Source organism: Carlito syrichta, unplaced genomic scaffold (genome assembly GCF_000164805.1).
Source record: "Carlito syrichta isolate Samal-C Ts95f unplaced genomic scaffold, Tarsius_syrichta-2.0.1 Scaffold288451, whole genome shotgun sequence".
In the NCBI taxonomy this organism is placed as follows: domain Eukaryota; kingdom Metazoa; phylum Chordata; class Mammalia; order Primates; family Tarsiidae; genus Carlito; species Carlito syrichta.
The window spans coordinates 335,346-356,350 of record NW_007232547.1 but is presented as its reverse complement, the minus strand read 5'-3'; the positions used below and the strand labels follow the sequence as shown (position 1 = coordinate 356,350).

Here is a 21,005-nt window from a genome sequence, read left to right as displayed (position 1 = left end):
AACTACAGGCGCGTGCTACCACGCTCGGCTGTTTTTTATTTTATTGTAGAGACGAGGTCTCGCCAAGTTGCCCGGGCGGGACTCAAACCTGCGGGCTCATGCCATCCACTCGCCTCGGCCTCCCAAAGTGCTGGGATTACAGGTTGAACCACTGAGCCCCACCTAAAACTACTTTTTTCTGTATCTTTTTAAGAATTTTTATTTTTAATTGAGGTAAAATCACATAACAGAAAATTTACCATCTTAACCTTTATTTTTTTTTTTTTTTGAGTTGGAGTCTCATTCCGTCGCCCTGGCTGGAATGCAGTGGCACGCTCACGGCTACCGCCACCTTAGCGTCAACATACTGGGCTCCAGCGATCCTTCTGCCTCAGACGTCTGGGTAGCTGGAACTATAGGTAAGTGCTACCATGCCCAGCTAATTTTTTTATTTATTGTAGAGACGAGGATTTCACCATGGTGCCCTAGATGGTCTCAAACCCATGGGCTCAGGCAGTCCTCTCGCCTTGGCCTCCCAAAGTGAGGGGATTACAGGCTGAGCCACCAAGCCTGGCCTCTTAACCATATTTAAGTGTATAGTTCAGTAATGTTAAATATATTCACATTGTTGAGCAACCTATCTCCAGAGCATTTTTATCTTGCAAAACTAAAACTCTTTGCCCATGAAACAACTCTCTACTCCCCCTCCCCCTAGTCCCTTGCTACCATCATTTTACTTTCTGTTTCTATAAATTTGACTATTCTAGATACTTCATATAAGTAACATTATCCAGTATTTGTCTTTTTGTGACTGACTTATTTCACTTACAATAATGTCCTCAAGGTTTATCCATGTTGTAACATGTGTCAGAAATTCTTTCCTTTTTTAAGGTTGAATATTTTGTGATATGTATATACCACATTTTATTTATATATCTATCAATGGACCCTTAGGTGGCTTCCATCTCTTTGATACTGTGAAAGTACTGCTATGAACATGGATGTACAAATCGCTCTTTCAGACTCTGCTTTCAATTGTTTTGAATACATTACCAGAAGTACTTGGATATATAACCAGAATTGCTCAGCTGTGTCTTTTTGACTCCTATTAATTTCTAATTACGAATAACTTTAACATTAGGTATTTAAGTTTATATTCTTAAATTTGCTATATTTTGGATAGAGTTGAAAACCAGATACATAGGAAAAGAAAGTTAAACATTCTCATGGGCAATCAACATGAAGGATCATGTATACATGATAAATTGTAAGTAGTTCTTTTAATCTTGTTTTGGGGAAGGCATAATCTATCCTTTTAAGACTGCAATGAAGTCTATGGAGTTTATTTCAGAAAGAAAATGCACAGAGAAACATGCATCTAACGATATGGGAGATTCCTAAACCCCTGAAATCTAAGGACTGCAAACATAAAGGCTGCAAACCCTGCAACACCGGAAACTGGGTTTCAAAATTTTAATAAATGCTAAATACAAGTAATTACTATCAAGACTCAAAGAACCATATAATTTGGATCTATTTGTGAGTAATGAATCCAACAAACCTTAATTTCTATCATTAGTTATTTCTACAAATATTTTTAGATCTCTAACTCATAAACAATTAAAGTTGTTGCTTGCCTTAACATGAGCCCCTGAAGACTGTGAAGGAGGAAATCATAAAAAACATAAGTGAAAAGTCTAAAAATCAGCAAATATGACAAAGGGTGGAATACAACTTACAAAGTCTGTTTCAAGTTTTCCCATTTCTTGCTTGTAGCTTCTCATTCTATTGCTGTACATTCCTCGACTTTGGGGTGGTATCTCTCGGACTTCCAAATCCATCTGTTCAAGCTAGAAGGAGAAGAGAAAAATGTGATTTAAACTATGCTTATTCATATTTGACAAAATGTTTATAATTGGAGAGACTTAGTTGCAATTCCTCATTTTGTAGTTGAGGAACCAGATTCAGGGTGCTGAAGGGATCAGTTGAGGAATCAAGCCCAGAGTGCTAAATGATCAAATAACATTGGAATTACTTTTGTGCTTAATTTTTATTTAGTTCACCAGTTCTGAGTACTTGACAAGTGACATATGGAATGCTGCTTCACCAAGAGTTTATTTTAAAACACACTCATTTACCCAAACACTCAATAATTTATTTCAATATCCCTGGAATAGCTTATCATTCAGTCTAACCTGGTCTTGTCTCCTGTCCGTGGGCCTCCAGAACTATGAAAAGATAAACCAAGTCATTATTTCCTGGGGTTGATCTATGAAACATCAGCCCACTCAGCCTGTAAACTCAGCACTTTGGGAGACTGAAGCGAGTGGATTACCTGAGCCCACGGGTTTGAGATCAGCCTGGACAATCTGGCAAGACCTCGTCTCTACAATAAAAATCAAAAATTAGCTGGGCGCAGGAGTGCGAGTCTGTAGTTCCAGCTACTTGGAAGGATTGCCGGAGCCCAGCAGGTTGACGCTGGGGTGGCCATAAGCGTGTCACTGCACTCCAGCCTGAGCGATGAAGTGAGACTCCAACTCCAAAAAAAAAACAAGAAAGAGAGAAAAGAAAAGAAAAGAAACAACAGCTCAGCCATAGTCATTTGGTGAAACTTCTTCTAGAAAGTATTTTCTAATGAGGAAAATCATATACCAACCAATATGTGATCTCAACTCCCAGCCTAACTCCTGATACTTTATAACTACATGGATATAGAGTTAAATGGATACAATAATATGCTAATTTAAATGCAATTCACTGAAATCACAGCAGGGTACTTTTTAAACATGATCATATAACACTTTGGAAACAACACATGAGAGTTTAATGAGCAACAATACATAAGTACTATAATGTTCTGAACACAGGCTTTGAAGTCAGACTCCTATGTTCACATTGTAGATTCCACTACTTAATAGTTATGAAACGTTGGACAAGTTTCTTAATGTCTCTGTGCCTTAGTTTTCTCATTTTAAAAATAGTATCTCTTTCCTAGGGCAGCTGTGAAAACTAAATGAAGCAATTCCTATACTGTGCTTACAACAGTGTCTCTTACTTGGTAATCACTAGATTAATGTTAAATATAGTAATGATAATCACTAATAATAAAGAATAAATACAACAAACACTATACAAGGTACCAGAACTAGCTTACTTATAGTTGGCATAAAAGCTAGTAACAACAACAAATTGTCCCAGGACACATTTAGTAAAATCACATGCAAAAATGTTGCCATGTTGCATTTACCTTATAAAGCATTCCAATAAGTTATTTTTATAAACACCATAAGCTTATCATTAACAAAATTCTTATTGACCAGTGTTAGGGACTGAATAACCGTAGTAGAATATAAATAAACCAGACAATTACATTTCAATTAGTAGGCCTCAATTTTTATAAAGAAACAAAGATAATTTAAATTAGCCTTGATTTAAACATTGATCATTTAAACTATTGACATGTTTCAACATAAACGTGAATCACCAATAAATTAAATCATTACTTAACAAGGAATTACTTAAAGCACCACTCTGAAATCATCAAGCACTTACTTCTAACATACTTGTAAAAGTACATGTAAGTCAAAACCTGTGAGTTAAGCACATTTTTGTATAAGGCATTTTACATGGACACTTAAAACTGAACATACTTAAGAAAGCAAAAGGAAACACAATAAGCACTTAAAGTGAAATCAAGAAAGGCTAATATGTGCTTGTTCTATGTTATCACAATATTTATGTGGCCGGTGTAGAGGGGAAGACAGGATAATTACAAGATGTGCAGTGTCCAAGAGATTAAACCAAATATCCAACAGAAACACAACTAATTCTAATAGTCAAATTTAAAAAAGTTTTCTCCCAGGGTCCTTATCAAAATGACATGATGTGATATAATGAACTGTGTCCTTAACAAGAATGTTATCGGAATGAAGTAAAGTCAGCTTTCTGATCATTTTAAACAGAAACACAGGTATTAGCTAAAACACTTTACATTAGTAAATAAAGATGACTATAAGCTCCATGAGAGAGCTATGGTCTATACTGTTTTTTTTGTTTGTTTTTTGTTGAGTTGGAGTCTCACTCTGTCACCCAGACTGGAGTGCAGTGGCTGCTCCCGGCCACTGCAGCCTCAACATGCTGGGCTCAGGTGATTCTTCCACCTCAGCCTTCCGAGTAGCTGGAACTATAGGTATGCGCCACCATGCCAGCTAATTTTTTGATTTATTGTAGAGATGAGGTCTCACCAAGTTGCCCAGGCAACTTGAGTGGGCTCAGGCAATCCACTCACCTCAGCCTCCCAAAGGCCTCTCACCTTGGCCTCCCAAACTGCTGGGATTATAGGTGTGAGTCACTGCATCGGGCCAGAAAACAAGCTTTCTAACATCATCAAGTAAACAATGTCTCCAGAAGAAAGCAATCAAAAAAACAAAAACAAACAAAACACAAATTTTGACAGCAAAAAAGCTCTTACTGAAAACTCAATGGTCAAATAAGAAGTCAACTCAAGATCCAAAGATTTGACTGGTTATACTATTTATCATTACCCTGCCAACCAAAAGGAAATAGTATACTGATTGGTTGCTCTGGTGTTTAAAAAGCCAATCTTTTTACATTAAGTCTAGGAAGTATGAGAGAACCAGGTGAATAGAAAAATAGAAAAATGTAAAGAGCATCAAAAAGCATTAAAAAGAAAAACAAAAAACTTTCAAAAGAAAGGCAAACGTTAGATACTATAGACATTAGACATAAATAAAGCAGCCACTGTAGAGATAGTGACAGCAGCCAGCAGAGACTAGAAGTTTCTTTCTTTTTTTAATTATTTATTTATTTATTTTTGACTTTTTAAAAAAAATTTTAAAGATGTAGGGAACAATTTAGGATTAGATACACAAGTGGTCATCATACAGGCTTCTAAGATCAGAAGTAGACCTTATAGGATGTGGGGACCATCAGACATTCTGATAGCCAGAAAATAACCAGCAACAGACAAGATCGAGCAGCTCCATGCCTTAGTGCTTGAAGACACATGGGAAATGTCTACTGTGCAATGGGGAACATCATCAACTGCTCCTTAATACTACCAAAGCAGCAGCCTCTCATGTAATAAGTATTTCTCTGTCAGTTAAGCTTGAGAAATGCTTCTGTCTTTAGCTACCCTCCATGGTCCTTTCTTAGAGATTCAGAATACCTTTTAGCTTACTTAAGGGTCCAAGAAGGTTCTGGAGAAAAACAACAGCCAAAAAAGACCCCAACTCCCAACTATGTTTAAGCTACTGTTTCCCAAACTTGTTTCAACAGGTAATGTCAGTTTACAGAACACACTTTGGGAAGCTGTCCTAAGGATATCAATAAGTGGTACTGACACCAAGTAGTACCTGTCAGCATTTAAAAAAGCAATACACTCATCTGGGGTCACAATGCAAAGTAAAAGATGAGTCATACTCGCAATACCTGGCTTTAAAACCAAAAATTGGTACCCAATGTTAAATAGTCTTTTGCTCCCTCATTTATGAATTTATTTATATGAGAAAGTAGTGAATAGCTAGAGCTGTGGGCTTAGCATATCTAAGTACTAACCATATTTGACTACTTAACAGAATATGGGACCTCAGACAAATTACTTAATCTTTCTGAGCCTTAGTTTCCTTCTATAAAACAGAAGAACAGTTTTGAGAATCTCTGCACCAAGGTTCTCTCATGCTCCTGCAAGGCTTGATGGATATGCTAAGACTGCAAGATCCTGAGCATTCTATCTGAGCCATTCTTTTTTTTTCTGAGTTGGAGTCTTACCCTTGTCGCCCAGGCTGGAGAGCAGCGGCATGCTCACGGCCACCGCAGTCTCCACCTGCTGGACTTAGGTGATTCTTCTGCCTCACTCTTCCAAGAAGCTGGAACTACAGACGCACGCCACCATGTCTGGCTAGTTTTTGTGACTTACTGTACAGACAAGGTCTCACCAAGTTGCCCAGGTTGGTCTCGAACCCGTGGGCTCAGGCAATCCAGTGGCCTCAGCCTCCCAAAGTACTAGGATTACAGGCTAAGCCACCGCACCCGGCCAGTCTGAGCCATTTCTTAGGGCTGTGTTTGTAGGGAGCAACCACAAAGGAGGAAATAATGTGTACATCTTTGGAACAAACAGTGGCCTTACTTACTATAAAGCGGTACACTTGTTATAAAGTGGTACACTACCCAGGCTCTTGTTCTACTCCTATATGATATTCTACTGTTTTTGTAAGCGTGCACGTAGGCCCACCTGTATCACCAATGTGGGAACTGAAACTCAGGTAGATGATGCAACCAGGCTGAAACGCTGGCAGCTGCTTTGCTGTAATAAACATCTTTTGTATCTGACTTAGAGTCTCATGTCTTCTATAAGCATCCATGAAACTGTGACAAGCTCACTTATTAGTTTGCAAATAGGGGAAAATGTCAGATCCTTTATAGTTTTTGACAAATAATGCTTGTCTCACAGAGTTTTTGAGAAAACTAAATATTATAAAGCAAGTACTATGCTAAACCCAGTGTCTGATACCAACTCTGCTATTTATAGCTGTCAAGAAAAGTATTATGAAGAAATAAAAATTAATGAATCAGTTTCTTTTTTTTTTTTTTTTAGTTGGAGTCTCACTCTGTCACCCAGGGCTGGAGTGCAGTGGCACACTCACGGCCACTGCAGCCTCGACATGCTGGGCTCAGGTGATCCTTCTGCCTCAGCCTTCCAAGTAGCTGGAACTACAGGCGCACGCTACCATACCCAGCTTATTTTTTTTTATTTATTGTAGAGACAAGGTCTCGCCAAGTTGCCTAGGCTAGTCTCGAACCCCTGAGCTCAGGCAATCCTCTTGCCTCAGCCTCGCAAAGTGCTGGGATTACAGGCTTGAGCCACTACGCCTGGTGAATCAACTTTATAAAAAAGAATAAAATCCCAAGAAGTGATTAAATTCTCTTCTATTTAAAGACTGAAAAATTCTGAATTACAAAATGTTAATCAGCAGTAATTAATGTTTCCAATGTATAAAACAGGCTGGAGGAAGGCATTAGCTTGTCTGGCTTTGGCTGTATGCTAAAATACATCAGTAAGTCTGTACATACCAGTTCTTTTGCTTCTTCAAGCTGTTTCTCTACATTTGCAACCATCTGTTTCTTCTCATCTGAAACAAACAATAATATCAAGGAATAGCTAAAGATACAAATACATTTATTATTTTAAAACTTCTGTTTTTATATACTTTTTTTCTTTCCAGTCAGTAAGATTAGAAAATATAAGGCAAAAGAGTGTATCATTCTTTGGTGGGTTAAAAACCATTATAAGCCACTGATTCTAGGCTGTCTGGAAATGTATAATCTTATAAAGTATCTAATTATTAAAAGATGCCATATATTTGGAAGAGCTTTAATTTTCAAATTATTTTGTTCTTTAGGAGATACTATATTAACAGTAGCAGATTTAGGGGTGGCCTGAGAAATCTGCAAAGTCATAACTTTAATAAATTGAGAATAGCTGATTTTTGAATACACTTTAAAAGTCACATACAAAAATACTTCCTAAAACTGGGCAAGGTCTTAAAATTCTTTTTAAAAATTATACTTTCAGTAGCATTAAGAATCAGGTATAATGGAAGAAATATTTGAAATCAGAGTCACTGATTCCAAACCAAAAGTCACTATCTTACTCACTAGTTATGGGATCTTGAGCAAGAAAAAAAATTTTTTTTTTCCCCTAAAAACTCAGTCCGGGCCAGGAGTGGTGGCTCACACCTATAATTCCAGCACTTTGGGAGGTTGAGGTGAGAGGATTCCCTGAACCCACTGGTTCAAGATCAGCCTGGGCAACTTGACATAACCTCATATCTACAATAAATCAAAAAATTAGCCAGCCATGGTGGTGCCTGTAGTTCCAGCTACTTGGAAGGCTGAGGTGGAAGGATCACCCGAGACCAGCAGTTCGAGGCTGCGGTGGCTGCGAGTGTGCCACTGCACTCTATCCGGCTTGGGTGACAGAGTGAGGCTCTGACTCAAAAAAAAAAAAACCCAAAAACAAAAACTCAGTCCATACTCTCTAAAAGGAAAATAAAAAATATCTACTGAATTATTTCTAACTCAAATAAACTTGATACAAGTAGAATTACTTTTAAATTGTAAAGTACCAAGTCTCTATACATGTTTTATTTAAACTATCACAATCAACATATAACCCAAACATTCCCTTCTCTAGCAGAGACATGCCCTGCTAGAAATTTCAGAAAACTTTCTTTAATTTAGTTAATTTCAGAAAACTTTCTCATACATTCATTCGAAACCAATCAGCCCATCTGTTCAAATATCAGATAAGTTTTTTGCTAAACAAATGTGTTGAACAATTATAGTTTTGTCTACCTGGCATCAATATGTCAAGGGCCCCCTGCCCACCAAGGAAGGAAGTAGAAAATGCTGTCTTCTTATATGACCCCGCTTCTTTGGTCACAGTGACTTGGCAAATGATGAATATCTAATCCCAGTTGGACTAATGTTAGTAGTTCATTCCCTCTGGCCACATCGTCTGGGGGGTAGAGAGTGGGATAGGCATATGGCCCAAGGGGATAATCAAAGTTCTAGAGCAAGGGGAATATCTTCTCCTCTCTCCTGGAGAATGACAATATGAGCCCAGAACTTGTTGGCATCCACTAGTCTTTCTCCTAGGAGAAAGCAATTTTACAATGGTTGAAAATAAAGACTGTCTTTAGAAAGAAATAAAGCTGAAAGGCAGACAGATAGTTCTTGGTTCTAAATAACTGAAACAGTTTGACTTTATAAAAGTTTATTTAAAACTTCATTATAGTTCAGTCTCTTGAATCAAACTTTTTTCTTTTTCTAAAATTGGGTTATGTCCTAATGAGACTTACTAACACAATAGACTAGACAAGTCAAGAAGTTTAAAATGGCTACAGTACCTATAGTAGACCAGCCCTTCAGAAGAATGGTCAATCCAAAATGGGGAATCATTAGTATAAATTAATACTTTACTAAAACAATAATTAGATTATTAAATTTTGCTAACCCTTTGTTACCACCAATCTAGGAAGAGGATCAGTTGTCACACACGTTTTGTGTGTACTCAAAATATTTTCCCCTAAGAAAAAAACATATCTGGAATTAGAATTTGGCTTGACTTTCCCTCATTTAAAAAGTTAAGTCTACATATAGCCAGATTAAAATTTTTAATATATGATCCAAAATTAATTTGCTCCTGGCAGATTTCAATCCTTTTAACATTTCTACACAGTTATATTAGAATAGCACTATATTTTTGTTTTACAGAAGAATACAAAATAAGACAAGCCCATCTTGGATCAAGACTGAGACTGTGTATTTACACTGTCAAAAAGAACATCTTATTTTCTTTAAGGTCGAGGTCTCCAACCCTTGGGCCACAGACTGGTACTGACCTGTGGCCTGTTAGGAACCCCAGGAAATAAACAGTAGGTGAGAGAGCAAATCTTCACCTGTATTTATGGCCACTCCCCATCTCTCACATAACCGCCTGCGCTCCACCTCCTGTCAGATCAACAGTGGCATTAAATTCCTATCCAAGCCGGGCTTGGTGGCTCAGCCTGTAATCCCGTGCCTTTGGGAGGCTGAGGTGAGTGGATTGCCTGAGCCCACGGGTTCGAGACCCGCCTGGGCAGCAAGACCTCATCTCTACAATAAATCAAAAAATCAGCCGGGTGTGGTAGCGATGCCTGTAATTCCAGCTACTCGGAAGGCTGAGGCGGAAGGATCTCCAGAGCCCAGCAGGTCGAGGCTGCGGTGGCCGGGAGCGGCCACTGCACTCCAGTCTGGGCAACAGAGTGAGACTCCAACTCAAAAAAAAAAAAAAAAAAAAAAATTCCTATCCAAGTATCCATAGGAGCACAAACCCTACTGTGATCTGCACATGCAAGAGATCTAGGTTGCGCATTCTTTATGAGAATCTAATGCCTGATGATCTGAGGTGGAGCTGAGGTGGTGATGCTATACGTGTCATTATACATTACAGTGCAATAATAGAAGTAAAGTGCACAATAAATGTTAAGCACTTGAATCATTCCAAAACCATTCTCCCCCATCCCTCATCCGTGGAAAAATTGTCTTCCACAAAACAGATCCCTGATGCCAAAAATGTTAGGAAAGCCCATGTATGGATCTCCAGGACTAATATGCATTAGTTTTTTCTCATTAGTAAAACAAAGAAAGAAGCCTCCCTTGACCTGTTTCCCTCCACTAATATCCTTCTTTCATCCACAATTTTCTTGAAATGCAATTTTCCACTTCCCTTCTTCATCTCCCCATCTACTCCCTGTTAGCTAGTGCCTGCCCCCACCATTCCACAGAAATGACTCACACTAGATTAATAACCCTTCCATGGTCCAAACTAATAGACATTCTTTGGTCCTGTTTTTATTTAATCTTGTAGCTTCTGACACTTTGCTTCTCCCATCCTCTAACTTTTTCCTCACCTGGCTTCTGTGGCAGCCCCGTTTTATGGTTAGTGGCTTTTTTTTTTTTTTCCCCAAGTTGGAATCTCACTCTGTTGCCCAGGCTGGAGGGCAGAGCTCTCAAACTGCTGGGCTCAGGTGATGGTTAGTTCTTAAATGCTCACTCCTGTCTCAGTGTCCTCTGCTGGGCATTATCTTTTTCAGCACATCTTTTAACTGCCAGTGTTCCTTAAAGTTCCGTTCTTCTTTTTCTTCTTTTCTGACTATTGTCTATGTCTCTGGGCAATTTCATCCATTTTTCTGTTGTTGTTTTTTGTTTGTTTGTTTGTTCTGAGTTGGAGTCTCACTCTGTCGCCCAGACTGGAATGTAGTGGTTGCTCCCGGCCACCGCAGCCTCGACCTGCTGGGCTCCAGCGATCCTTCTGCCTCAGCCTTCCGAGTAGCCGGAATTACAGGCGCCCGCTACCACACCCGGCTGATTTTTTGATTTATTGTAGAGCTGAGGTCTTGCTGCCCAAGCGGGTCTCGAACCCGCGGGCTCAGGCAATCCACTCATCTCAGCCTCCCAAAGGTGCGGGATTACAGGCTGAGCCACCGAGCCCGGCTCAATTTCATCCATTTTTAAGCTATGAATTTATTAACCTAAGGCTTTATCTTTAATCCTGATATATTTCTAGAACTTCAAACCTTTAATCCCCATGTTTATGCCCAACTCCACCAGGACCACCAGGCAAACCACTATTCAAAACTCTCTTCAGAAATCATCACTTATCTGAAACCTTTCCTAACCCAACATAAGAGTTTATTACTTTCTCTGACATAAAATACCAACAACTCTTATATAATCCTAGTAATTTATCTCTCACATGAGCAGGTCTGATTAACCTTTCAGCGTGGAGGCTCTGGAAAGAAACAATGTCTTAATCATCTTTATAGTCCTATACCAGCACTGAATCTATATACAGAGGGTGTTCCTCAAAAAATGTATACACATTTTAAGAAAGGAAAAGACTGTATTAAGATTGTAATACTCGGCTGGGTTTGGTGGCTCAGCCTGTAATCCCAGAACTTTGGGAGGTCGAGGTGAGTGGATTGCCTGGGCCCAAGGGGTTCAAGACCAGCCTGGGCAAATTGTTGAGACCTCGTCTCTACAATTAAAAAAAAAAGATAGCAATATTCAACATACATGATAACAAAAAAATGAGTACAAGTCACATTTGACTTCTGCAATTACAAGAGATGCTCAGAGTGGTTACCATCAGTGTCCAGACACTTCTGGTTACAGTGAACTAAAAGTAATACATAGATAACATCTCCTAAAATGTGTATACTTCTTTTGGCACCCTGGGTATAGTATCAGTTCTCAAAAAATTATGGTAAGTTAAATAAATAGTGTAGAACAATGCAAGAATTTATAAAAGAAGTTATTTTACTAGCCACCTTGATTTCCCTATCTCCCAAATGCTCCTTCTCCCACTTAAACTTTTAAAATTTTTGACTTTGATAGTATCACTTGAATCTAATAGTCAAGGCCCGCCATATTCCAGAGCCAAGTACCCTTTCCAACTTTATTTCCACCTACAAGTTCTCCAGTATGTACTTTATATCCTAGCCAGAAAGACAATTCATTACGACCCAAACAAATCCCATTTTTTTCTTCTCTAAACTTTTGTTAAGTTACTATTCAGGGTTCTTTGGTTGAATGCAACAGTAGTTATTCTGGCTAAACTAAGCCAAAAGAGAGAATTTATTAGAACAACATGGAGGTAGCTCACAGAGTCGATGGAAAAAAATTAGCCACCCGGCTTGGGGAAACATCAGGAATGGCTCAGGGCATCAAGGGAGCAGGAACTCACCAGCAGTCTCTGCTAGAGTCTTGAATGGCTCTATTTTCTCTCCTGATCAGATTCAATTCAATCTCACTCTGATCAAAATTCAATTTCCTGGCAAAATTCTATTAATGTCCTTGCCTGGGCAATATGTTCACCTCTTGACCTAGGACAGCCTATCAGTTCTACCAAGACTGGAGTAAGGGAGTTTAGGTGGTTCCTCAATGGAAAACTGAGAAGACACAACGGAGGATTCTGAAAACAACAGATGCCCAATGCACCCATTTATTGTAACTTCTTATAATCTAATCTTTCCTTGTTTCTGCCTGTCCAAATCCCACCTATCCTTCCAGGAGAGCTCCTGAGAATACCTTGTCTCCTTGAATTCCTAGAGCTCTTCTCTGCTCTAGGGGGCTCAATGGTCATCAGAAATTAGGTTCTTCAGTTTCCTCAGCCTCAACTCCAGCTCCTTAAAGGCAAAGACTACTCTTGACAAATCTTTTTCCCCTCTGTATTTAACACAGAAAGCTAGTCACTAACTGCTTACTAAAAGAACAAATCAGCAACGTATTTGTTACAAAGAAACTGAGAAAAAGAAAATGTACCAGTGAGGACTGGGGCGAATCTTCCCACTTGAAATGGCAAGATTCCCATTACAAAAGAAATAAAGGTGGAATGATACAAATAGATCATTTTTTCATGAAATCCATTTCGTGATGGCATTGTCAGAAATACTTATGGAACTAAGAGAATCTCCGATTGGCTCTCCCAGTGTTCTTCGTAATTTTAAACAGAGAAGATTTTAAAAATTGATGATTTGAGGGAATGCATGAGGAAGGAAGAAAAGAAAAAAGGACTAAACTAAAAGACCTTGGAAATACCCTACCAACACTAAATTCTGGTAACTGGGCAACATTCACATGTAATTACCAAGAAAGATTCATTCTACCCACCCCAAATGACATCCTCTTTATAAACAGTGTGTTCCTAGGATTCAGATCTAACAGCTACCATTATTGTGCATTTGTGCTCTGTGTTTAATGTTATCATAGCAATCCTTAAAACAGTCCTTTGGAGGTACTGTTATCCCATTCTCAGGACAGTAAACAAATTCAGAGATTAAATTATTTCTGTTCAACAACTAATAAATGACAGAGTTGGAATTCCAATGGGGTCTGTTGTCCTGAACTGAGCTCTTAATCCCTATATATGTACTGTATAAAATGTACTATATAAACAAACTCCCCTACTTTTTTTGCATATAGGCTTGATAAGTGCTGATATACACGTCTTAGCATAGTATGATCTTTTTTTCCTACTCATTAAATTTTTTTCTTTCTTTTAGAGACAGAGTCTCACTCTATCAACTAGGCTGGAGTGCAGTGGCACGATCATAGCTCACTGTAGCCTCAGACTCCTGGGCTCAAGGGATTTTCCCATCTCAGCCTCCCAAGTAGTTGGGAAATGCCACCATGCCCAGGTAATTTTTATTTTATTTTTATTTCATTTAATTTTATTGTAGAGATGAGTTCTCACTGTGTTGCCCAGCTGACCTTGAACTCCTGGCCTCAAGTAATCCTTCTACCTCAGCCTCCCATTCCCTATTCAATATTAACAGAAGTGCTTGGAGCTGATATACACAAAAATATTTGCACAGTATGATTCTTGATATATACAGAAGTGCTTAGCATTAAACACCCTTCATAAAGTACAGTGAAAGTGTCAGGACTCACTTGAATTCACTTACTCGTACCTGTCTTTGTGCAACGAAGGCATTTAAAAATAAAACTAGCAGCAGAAATTATATATGTACTGAGAAATGTGGAGTGAAACCACTAATAGAGGAACAGATAATTTTAAAGTAGGTATATCACTGATGCTACACTGTGTAACATGGTGTAGAATGGTCAATGTTAAAATAAAGCCCTTCTAAAATGATCCCTGTGTAGCCGGACTTGGTGGCTCAGCCTGTAATTCCGCGCCTTTGGGAGGCTGAGATGAGTGGATTGCCTGAGCCCGCGGGTTCGAGACCCACCTGGGCAGCGAGACCTCATCTCTACAATAAATCAAAAAATCAGCCGGGCATGGTAGCGCATGCCTGTAATTCTGGCTACTTGGAAGGCTGAGGCGGAAGGCTCGCCGGAGCCCAGCAGGTCGAGGCTGCGGTGGCCGGGAGTGGCCACTGCACTCCAGTCTGGGTGACAGAGTGAGACTCCAACTCAAAAAAAAAAAAAAAATGATCCATGTGATAATGAATTAGAGTTAGATATGCCAGTAGGAACTCATGTTTAACTTACTACATATGCAAATGGTTACATATACAAATACTTATAGATATGTTCACATACATGGGTTAGTATATTCACATGAATTTTTGCTCTATCACCTGAGAGGTTCCAGGAGCAATGACACCCCAGTAACAACAAGCACACTCAGTGTCTACATTTTGGTTTCTAATACACATCCTCAATTAAAGGAAACAGGATTCCTCAGAGAAGTAACTGATTATAGGGCTAAACAGGAAATATACAAGATGATCCTGGACTACTTTATAGTACCAGAGAGTAAGGGATTAAAAAATAAAAAAAAAGAAAAGAAAAAAAAAACCACAATGATGGGATATATCAAAAGGACACAGAAGACATCTGAAAAGTTATCAATAGTCAAAGCTGGAACAATTTGAGCAGCAAAACAAATAAAATAGTACAAAACCATAACATAAAAGATAAAATAAACATCCATGAATCTATACTGGTATTAGTGACTGAATAAATAAACAAATAGAGAATAGACAAACCTCTCTTACATAGAGGAATTCCAAATAATTTATGTAGAAAGAAGTTAGGACATTAACGCCCCCACTTCTTAAGTGTAGGCTATGCATAGGATTTTCTTCCGAACAGCATGAAAAACAGTAACTTTACAGTGGAGAAACCTGACAAACACAACCCCAACCAGGGGATCAAGGTTAACATCAGCAGTGGTAAGTTGTGTTGACAGTATGTACTCTTGATATGATGTGATGAAAATGGTGCTTCACCTCTGTGGTGTTCCTCCCCTAAACCCGGAACTCCAGTCTAGCTATGAGAAAAACATCAGAAAAATCCCAATTGAGGGAATATTCTAGAAGATATCTGACTAATACTCCTCTAAACTCTAAAGTCATCAGAAATAAGGACAGTCTGAGAACTGTCACAGCTAAGAGGTGCCTAAGGAGCCATGACTACTAAATGTTTTGTGGTATCCTAAATTGGATCTTGGAACAGTACAAGGACATTGATTAACAGAAATAAAAGCCTAAGGAAATCTTAATAAAGTATGGACTTTAGTTGATAATAATGTATCAATATGCGTTCACTGGCTGTAACAAATGTACCACATTAATGTAAGGTGCTAATAAAAGGGGAAACTGCGTATGGAATATATGAGATTTCTCTGCACTATCTTTGTAATTTTTCTGTAAATTTCAGAGTGTTCTAAAATAAAAAGTCTATTTTTTTAAAAAGCAATGAAGTCATTAGGTTGACTAAATTGTTGAAGGGAGGGAGGTTTCTTCAACACAATATGCACATACACACAACATACAGATACATATAGGGAGCTATAGATAAACATATACACACATATTTATTTGTGCGTATAGTAATCAAAGATGACTAAAACTCTATAAATGCTTAAACTTTCTTATGAGACATAACTGGGACTTCGGGAATAGCTGAAGGCTATTTTCTCTGTAAGCTCAGTGGAAAAAGCTGGACTTCACCCAGCAGCTCATCAAGCTGATTGTAAGGCAGCCTAACTCCTAAAAAGAAGCAAACTGTCTATAGTGTCAATGAGTTCCTGAATCAGGACTGAAACCATCCCTTCAATCATAACTCTCTAGAACAACAGAAATACAATATAGGACACATATGTAATTTCAAATTTTGTAGTAGCAACATTTTTAAAAGTGAAAGGAAACAAGTGAAATAGATTTTAATAATGCTTTTGTTAATAGTTGTGACAATACTTAACCTGCTTTATCGAAAATATTGTTTCACTATGTGTCAACAGCCACATTTCAAGTGCTCTATAGCTACACGACGACATCACAGTTTTAGAGCCACATATATTTTCAGCAGCCACCGTATTTATAAATAAAAGCAGACTTTTCTGAATTCTTTCACTGCAACCATCTTACAAAGGCAAGAGAAAATCAAAGAACAATATTTACGGCTTCATCAATACATAACTAAGTCTAGACAATACTCCAGGGCTTGGCATAACTAATCCACCAGACTCATTTTCTTGCATGAGAAATGGTATGCCTTGCCCATACAACTTTCACGTCTCTTCCTTGATTCCCTCCTTGATATCCTGAGTTCAAAGCCCAATTCCAATTTCATATCCAAAAGTCCCTGATCACTCATCTCCTTTCAAATGTAGGTGTTCATCAGGAGAAATTCACCTAACTCTAGTCAAGGAACAGAAAGGAAGAAATGATTGAAGTCCACAGTTTCTTTAAGAGTTTAATATGACAAAATCTGAAGAGCTGGGTCCTGGCTAATCTTACCAGCTGCTGTCTTCAGGAGTAGCAGTAATATCACTAATATCTACCTTATAACACACTTTCTCTGTGTAAGAACCATGCTAGTGTATTACATATTTTATTTCACTTGATTTCTATGACAATGTAAAGTTGTAACTATTACCCTCTCACTTCCATTCTACAGATGAAGGAGGAGACAGGCCTATACAGACTAAGCAAGTTGCCCATGATTGCACATCTGGTAAGAAATGGGATTCCAGACAGATCTGATGTCATGTCTGAGTTCAAACCACTTTGCCATAATACTTTCTTGGTACATTTCTGAGTAAGCCACAAAGTGATAGGATTCACAACAGATCATTTTTCTCTCTGTGAAAAAGAAAAAAAAATTAATTGCAAAAACAAAACAAAACAAAAAACTATGTTGTTTAAGATCCTTCAGGAAGCCTGGTTACTGTAATAGAAACTCTGTACCAGTAGACAGTAGCCCCCATTTAGGAATTCACTCCCATCACCTGAGGAAAAGGAACCTCAAAATAAACCATTAGCTGTGGTTTCTGCTCATCCAATTTCTTGACTTTCTCATGGAAGAGTAACCATTAAAAATTAATTTGCATTTGGGAAGTGTCTATACATGTCTTTCACCCACTTTTTAATGGAGCTGTTTGTTTTTTTTCTCTGGCACATTTGAGTCCCTTGTAGATCCTGGATGTTAGGCATTTGTCAGATAAGCAATTAACAAATTTTTTTTCCATTCTGTAGGCTGTCTCCCCGCTCTCTTGATTTCTTTTGCTTTGCAGAAACTTTTCAGTTTGATGAGGTCCCACTTGTTTATCTTCTCTCTTATGGCATGGGTTTTTGGGGTTTTGATCAGGAACTGGTTGCCTATTCCATTTTCCAGAAGGGTGTCTCCTGTGTCTTCTAAGATTCTTAATGTTTGAGGCTTTACAATTAGAGTTGATCCCTTTAGAGTTGATTTCTGTGTATGGTGATAAGTAGGGATCCTGTTTCATTCTTCTACACGTGATAAGCCAGTTTTTCCAACACCATTTACTAAATAGGTTTTCCTCTCCCCAGTGGTTGTTGGTGGATGCTTTGTTGAAGATGGGTTAGTTGAGAAATTGAAGTTTTACTTCCGGAATCTCAGTCCTGTTCCATTGATCTATAAGCCTGTTCTTGTACAATACCAGGCAGTTTTGATTATTGTAGCCTTATAAACAGTTTAAAGTCTGGAAGTGTGATACCTCCCACTTTGTTGATTTTGCTAAGGATTGTTTTGGCCATTCGTGTTTATGTTTCCATATGAATTTCTGTATTGTTGTTTCTATGTGTGAGAAGAATGATGTTGGTAATTTAATGAGTATTGCATTGAATCTGTAGATTGCCTTTGGTAGGATGGACAGCTTAATAATATTGATTCTTCCAATCTATGAGCACTGAATATTTTTCCAATTGTTTGTGTCTTCTTTGACTCCTTTGAGTAATGTTTTGTAGTTTTCACTGTAAAGATCTCTTTCACTTCTCTGGTTAGGAAGACATACAGGCAGCCAACAAACATATGAAAAAATGCTCAGCCTCACTCATCGTCAGAGAAATGCAAATCGAAACTACATTGAGATACTACCTAACTCCAGTAAGAATGCCTATCATTAGTAAAACAAAAAACAACAGATGCTGGTGAGAATGCAGAGAAAAAGAAACACTTCTGTGCTGTTGGTGGGAATGCAAGCTAGTTCAACCTCTATGGAAAACAGTGTGGCAATTCCTAAAAGAGCTAGAAATTGACCTTCCATATGACCCAGCAATCCCCCTTCTGGGAATATACCTGGAGGAACTTAAATCACTCTACAAAAAAGATACCCGCACATTCATGCTTATTGCAGCACTATTTACAATAGCAAAAGCATGGAACCAACCGTGCTGCCCATTGTAACTGGACTGGACAAGAGAAAAATGTGGTACATATACACGATGGAATATTACACAGCCATAAAGAAGGACAAAATTATGGATGGACTTCACAGCAATTTGGATAATTTAGCATCTATAATACTCAGTAATCTATCACAGAAACGAAACAGAGTACCAATGTTCTCACTCATAAGTGGACCCTGAACATTTACCATGATACTATAAGAAAGGCAATAGCGGGATACTGTTGGGGGAGCACACATAACATCAAAAAGGGTACTTAATCTCAAACCAGGAGAAGTGGAGACCAAAGGGAGGCCCAAACTTTACCCGTACATTGACTACTTGTATACCTAATCCTGAATTGTACCCCACATCTTTAAAATAAAATTAAAACATAAGAATTTTCAAATACAGTGCCATAGAGTATTAATTAGGAAAGGATTGATTCATCTCAACAGTTCAATTACTAAAATTAATTAAGATTCAAACACTTGAGTGTTAAGAACAAAGTCTTTTTATTGTTTAAAACAAATCACAGAGTAATCAAATTCCTTTCTTAAGATAAAGTTCTAAAACATTCAATATTTTCTATTCTCTTTGGAAGTAACACTTTATTACTACATTACACATGCACAGCAGAGTAAAGTTCATTTCAATAGGTCTACCCACTCTACTTCAATTTAAATATGCTAATATGTTGGGGAATAAACAGCTTTGGCTGGAAAGTTTGCTCCAATTTTTAACCTTCATAACTCAAGCAAATTATAGCTCATCTCCTCTGGGTCACTTTTAGCTGGGCACTGCAACCACTAATGATGCCCAGAGAGAGATATTATAATTACTTTTTACCATACTGTTTTTGCCATGGTTGTATATATTAATTTCTATTAGTCCAGAGACATACTTCTGAAATTCATAACTATGTGGATATATTTTTCAACTTTTTCTATTTATCAATTAGAAACATATTACAAAGGGGAAAGCATAAGTCATTATGAAGAAGGTAATCACTGCATTTTGAAGAATTACAATTATCCAATTATTTAAGTCAATAAGCAATTTTCCAGTGCCAGCAATATAGTCTCTTTCAATTGTAACACAGCTGCTGTGTTTAGGCCTTACATTATACTACAGCTAAGCAAAGGCATGGCTTTATTTTTAAGGTACTTAATTCAAAGGATTCTTTCTATATAGTAAGAATTGTTACATTAAAATATAAAGGCCAAAAAAAATCACTTATAACAAAACCTGTTTTCTTGGAAATAGTTTTTACAACTTTGCACCCACAATGACTTTGTCACTTTGTAAAACAGCTTTCCAATCCAAAAGTTGTTAGCCCAAACAAAGAAATGTCTCTACTGAAAAAAAAAAACCAAAACCAAAAACAAAAAAAGCAATTACAATTTAAAGTGAGCAAAAATCCAACTGAAACTGCAAGTCCTGATATTCTGAGGTTTCGGGACTCAACTCAAAGGAAGTAGTCTCCAATGACAATGACAACAAAAATGAAGATGATCCTGGGCAGTGGAGAAAAGCAGAACTGAAGAGATGAGGTGACGTATCCAGAAGAGATGAGGCCATCAACCACTTTTACCACAAAAATCTGAGGCAGCAGAGCTTGGTGGTATATGCTACATTGGTTCTCTCCTCTTGTTCCCTTACTTGGACTTATAAACCTCTTTAAGACATCATCCATCTCCTCCAGAACTAACTGAGACTTCAGGAGATGAATGGGGTGTAAGTTCAGAGATCCTGGCTTCAAGCAAAATCCTTATTAACAGAAAATAGGTGAGAGGAAGAAAAACAAAGAAATAAATGAAGAAAATTATTTATAAACATATAAGTTTGGGGGAAAGTAGGGAAAGGGAAAGAGGAATGACAACTCCAGGAGACGTTACTGCGGGTACCAAGGACTTGACTGATAGGTGGGAAAGTAAAGTTGCCTACCAGTCCACAGATCAGTGAGCACCCCCTTTTCCACACTTTACACCCCAGAGCTAGGATATGGACAAGTCTAGCAGCCAGATGATGGTTTCAATTTCTCTAACAAAACTAAACCAGTAAGTAAACATCGTATCTGCAACTAACCACTCAAATTAAATTTGTATTTAGATAGATAATTCCTGAAACATCTTACAAATAAAAGCCACAAAAATATCATATTTATATTCACCTGGCCATTCACCTAAACATTTTTCCTGAGCCTCCAACGAATAAACGCCAAGGAAATCAGACACAGCTTTCACCTTCACATAGTTGACAGTCTGGCACAGAAAGTAAGATATGCTAAAACACAAAAAC

General features: G+C 38.0%; 1 protein-coding gene across 1 annotated transcript in view; it reads right to left on the bottom strand.

Moving 5' to 3' along the window:
- The window catches only part of VTI1A (vesicle transport through interaction with t-SNAREs 1A), a gene marked incomplete at its 3' end in the record, with an annotated part of 101,069 nt that overhangs the window by 78,856 nt on the left and 1,208 nt on the right, over positions 1 to 21,005 (bottom strand). The window contains exons 2-3 of the mRNA XM_008053787.2: positions 7,072 to 7,130; positions 1,719 to 1,829 (exon numbers count right to left, since the gene is read on the bottom strand). Of these exons, the coding sequence (XP_008051978.1) occupies positions 1,719 to 1,829; positions 7,072 to 7,130 (170 nt within the window). The remainder of the gene's footprint in view (positions 1 to 1,718; positions 1,830 to 7,071; positions 7,131 to 21,005) is intronic.